The sequence below is a fragment of the Puntigrus tetrazona genome, chromosome 5, assembly GCF_018831695.1.
Source record: "Puntigrus tetrazona isolate hp1 chromosome 5, ASM1883169v1, whole genome shotgun sequence".
NCBI classification, from domain to species: Eukaryota; Metazoa; Chordata; class Actinopteri; order Cypriniformes; family Cyprinidae; genus Puntigrus; species Puntigrus tetrazona.
Window position 1 is genome coordinate 23402670 of NC_056703.1, and position 4592 is coordinate 23407261.

General features: G+C 36.7%; 1 protein-coding gene across 3 annotated transcripts in view; it reads right to left on the bottom strand.

The window, feature by feature from the left end:
* The window catches only part of LOC122345314 (tyrosine-protein kinase Fer-like), a 16989-nt gene that overhangs the window by 8506 nt on the left and 3891 nt on the right, over positions 1-4592 (bottom strand). For all 3 annotated transcript variants that reach the window (XM_043239346.1, XM_043239345.1, XM_043239344.1), the window contains exons 4-8: positions 4240-4423; positions 1980-2117; positions 1699-1818; positions 1404-1526; positions 210-399 (exon numbers count right to left, since the gene is read on the bottom strand). In XM_043239346.1, the coding sequence (XP_043095281.1) occupies positions 210-399; positions 1404-1526; positions 1699-1818; positions 1980-2117; positions 4240-4423 (755 nt within the window). The remainder of the gene's footprint in view (positions 1-209; positions 400-1403; positions 1527-1698; positions 1819-1979; positions 2118-4239; positions 4424-4592) is intronic.

Below are 4592 nucleotides of genomic sequence, written 5' to 3' on the forward strand. Positions count from 1 at the left end.
ATATATGTATAAAATAAAATAAAAAATCTTTTAAACAATATTTAAAGCTGCAGTCCGTAACTTTTGGCTTTCTAGCAGTTAATAAACAGTACTATGTGCGTCTTGCACAAGAATAATGTAGAAGGAGATACTTCTACGCAGGTACTGGGTTACTAAATAGTCTGAACATAAACACTTATTATAGGAAGCAGCTCTAAGAATTGCCTTACCATTGAGTTGACTGAGCGGGCATCCTCTTCATAATTGACGACAGGCGGAGGTTCTTTGCCCTCGTTCTCTTGCATCTTCTGTTCTAGTAGTTCTCTCTGTGCCATCAGTTTGGCCTCCGAACAGCGCAGCAGCTGGACCGTCTGTCTCAACTCCTCCAGAGACTGCTTCTGACTGAGTAACAACACCACGCTGAAAAGAGAGAGATCACGCAGCTCAATCCACAATGAACGCTTCCTTTTAATCTCTTTTTAAGGATGTTTGTCTGAACGTTACGTCAGAGGCAGAAGCGCTGTCGGGGTTATTTCTTCAACCAATTTTACTGCAAAATACACTAAATGTGTCAATAGTAAATGCATGCACTAATTAGCAAAGTGAACCAGCATCACGTTTATTTTGACACCGCACAGAGACAGAACGTCATGAACTTGCTTTCCATAGTGAAAATTGGCTCAGTAATACACCATTTCTAAAAGTATCCTAGAGCAAATTTGAAATGTCATCCACGACCAAGACACGTAAGGACAAACGTGAATAAAAAAAGTGAAATGTGAAATATAATGTCTATAAATTCCTTCATACACCAGCATAAAGTTTAGTTGGCTAAAGTGGTATTGGAAAATTCAGGTGTAGAGCAGAGCAGCACTGCCGCCCATTTGCAGAGGTGATTATATCAGCATCTCTTGTACTGGATTACCCAGCAGACCTTAAAGAATGTGCTGAAGCTGGACAAATCCTCATCTAGCCAGCACAACAGCACAGTTCAGTGAGCTCCATCAGTCCGAGCCCTTTCATCTTCACAGAGGTGCTGAGGTCAACACGGATCGGTCTGCTCAACCTAATGAATCTCTATGGAAACACTTGAGTTCTCCACACTCCACTACTGCATCCATTGTTATAGCTAACACAGAGAGAGCACTGCAGCAGGAATGACCACGAATGGAAATTCAGTCAAGAAATGGTTTCAGTAAAAAATAAATAAATAAAAAAATCCCCTGCTGCTTGATATTGTAGAATTACTTGTCCTGAATTAAAAACACAGCTACTGTAAACGAACACTGCAAACCAAAAATACTGGCTAGATATTTCCTCTGGTATTCCTCCAGCAGTTAACACCAAGCACAATTTAAAACCAAGTTATTGCATGAAAAAAAGAAGTATATTCTGTGCGGTGGTTAAATGAGGTTCATTCTCACTCGGATTTCTTCTCATAGGTTTTGGTAGATTCCTCGATTTTGTTCTCCAGGTCCAGCATGAGCTCCTCTTTGCTGCGTAGACTCTGCTGGGTTAGGAGCAGCTCCTCTGAGCTGGACTTCAGCCTGAGATCAGTTAAACACACATTGTTATTATGTTATTTACCATATACGGTCTACTACTTAAAACTTGTAGCTTAAAAAAATAACTCTGTGTACCAAATATAGGGATTGAAGCATTCTTGCAAATCTTGCATCTAATACCCAAGTGACGATGACTGAGAAATGAGCAACTCACATTGCTTGTAAACTGTCTGCTGTCAAGTTATTCCACAGAATCTCATTTGCTTGAAGATTCTCGGTTTCTTCTAATAGCGTTGCATCAAATTCTACATTTGGTTCTTTGGCTTCTGGTGATCTGTTGGGAAAATAAGATTTCACATTCTGACAAATATACAACAATATATTTAAAATGTACTATTGACATTATTATTTAAAAAAAAAAAAAAAAAAAAAGACTTTGATAGCAATTAATCAGACATTATAATCAATTAGCATTTTTATTCAGAATTGTCTTACTTATAAACTTCGATGAAGTTGTCATACTCTGACAGTGGATCGATTTGGTCGATGGAAGTGTGTATTTCTTTGTGGACCTTTACTATTTCATCTGTTAACAGGCTGGTGATTTCACTGTACTCCTCCAGAATACCCTTACTGGAATGAAAAAAAGAAATCATTGATTGTATGCATTTATGATTTTACCATGTCACTGATATGAGTTAATCTACTTGGATTATTATTAACATTAGTGGTGCCTATTGAGCTCATACTTAAAAGAAAGGGTTTTGAACGAACCAATTATTCTTCTGATTATGCAAACTACAAATCTATTATTGATCATTTGTGAACCTGGACCACAAAAACTTAAGGGTCATACGTGTGGTTTTTTTTTTTGATTTATACATCATCTGAAAGCTGGTTAAACAGACTTTTCAAAGATAAATGGTTTGTTACAATACACTGAATGAAGTTCTTAGCAAGATATATTACTTATCTAAAGGTTTGATACATTTATGGTTGGAAATGAACAAAATATCTTCATGGAACACAATCATTATTTAATAACTGATTTTTTTGACTACAAATATGCCTGCACAATTTATGGGTCACGCTCGGCTAATCAGTAGTTCTAAATATATAACTTTTCCCTCACTTTATGTCTAGCATTGAAGAAAGTTCTGTATGGTTGTTTGACCCACACTGAATGGTCATATATAATGGAGCGGTGGATTTTAAATCAATCCCAGAAGGCTCTTGCAAATGTTTCCTTTGTGTGGATTAACCTCCACTTCAGATTACCGCAAACTCTGTGATTAAAAAACAGCTTAAGAAAAAAAAAAACCCCAAAGACACTTCTGTTCCCCGCTAATCCTCTGACAGCTATGAGATATTGGATTGGGTCTACATCATGCAGTAAGGTTTTTAGTGTAGCTGCTCTGGTTGTGCAAGGTCTACAAGAAAAGATTTTAGTACGCGTGGCGGTCCAAAGCGTTCACAAGACCCAGACACAGAACAATGCAAGCACTACACTGCCCTCCACAGTTCAAGAGGAAGCTGTATTCTCATGTCCGTGCTTAAAAGCTTACGTGTGCAAAACCCATTTAACTGCACATATATCTATTATATGCTATAATTGGTATGCTGTTATTAAACCGTACAATGCTTACACACGTGACCCTGTCGCATGGGTATGTTTGTAGCAATAGCCAACAATACGTTGTATGGATCAAAATGATTTATTTTTTTTATGCCAAAAAAATCACTAGGATATTAAGCAACGATCATGTTCAATGAAGATATTATGTACATTTACTAATTTTTGATTAGTTATATGCGATGCTAAGAACTTCATTTGGACAACTTTAAAGGTGATTTTCTCAATATTTAGATTTTTTTTGCAGCCTCGGATTACAGATTTTCAAACAGCTGTATCTCGGCAGGATATTATTCTATCCTAACAAACCATACATCAATGGAATGGTTTTGTGGTCCAGGATCACATGTATGAACTACTGTTCATAAATTTGGTTAAGCATTTTTCGAAAAAGTTACTTTTGTTCAGTAAGAACACATTAAACTGATTAAAAGTGGCATGTACTTAAAATTTACTTAAAGTGCCATGCCATTTTTTAAACTTTCTATTCATTAAAGAATCCTAAAAAAGGGAAAAATATTAAACAGCACAACTGTTTTTGACCTTGATATGAATAAGCAATATTTCTTGAGCATAAAATCAGCATATTAGAATGATTCATAAAATATCACGTGACTTGTGAACTGCCTTTTAAAACATTTTAACAGAATTTTTCTAAATATTACTGCATTTATAGTATTTAAAATAAATTATTGACAAGTATATGTCTAACCAACACTGAACTTATATTTGTTGGGATCCTGAAATGAATATTCTAGACTATTTTTATCATTACAGCCGCATGTTTGTTTTTTTTGTCTAAAAAAAAAAAAAAAACTTAATTACAAAAATGTTCAAACTAAATTGCACAGCAGATCAGTAGGTTTCAGGTCAGTTAAACAGTAAAGTTCCTTCCTACATCTAGAAAAGTAGATCAACCTCAAAATGATCATTTAGATAACAGTACAGTTCAGTAACAATGTACAGTTTTACTTATGAATCCACTTGTACTTAAGGATTCAGTTGTAAGATGCATTATTGTATTTGTATTTGAAAACTAATGGACAGACTGAAATGATTCTCAGCTGTGCTACTGTGTGAGCTACAGGAAGGCCTAGTGTAAAAAGCCCAGAAGTGACTCACAGTGCATTGATCATCTCCTCCTGCATCTTCTGCAGGGAGTCCAGCAGCAGAGGCAGTGCAGTCTCGTGATAGTGCTCCTGATGCAGCTGTGCGCTTTTCACCGCTAGCACATACTGGTTGTGCAGGTTATGCAGTTTCATGGTGGCTTTGTCGTAACGCTCACGAGCTTTCTCAGTCTCCTTGCCTGCAGGAGAGAGAAAAGTTGTTGTGCCGGTGAGATGAAAGGCGAAATCCCCTGAACACCAGCTTGAGTTGTGAAAGCTGTGCAAGCTATAAATAAGCTGTGAAAAATGTAAATGTGTGTGTGTGTGTGTGTGTGTGTGTGTGTGTGTGTGTGTGTGTGTGTGTGTGTG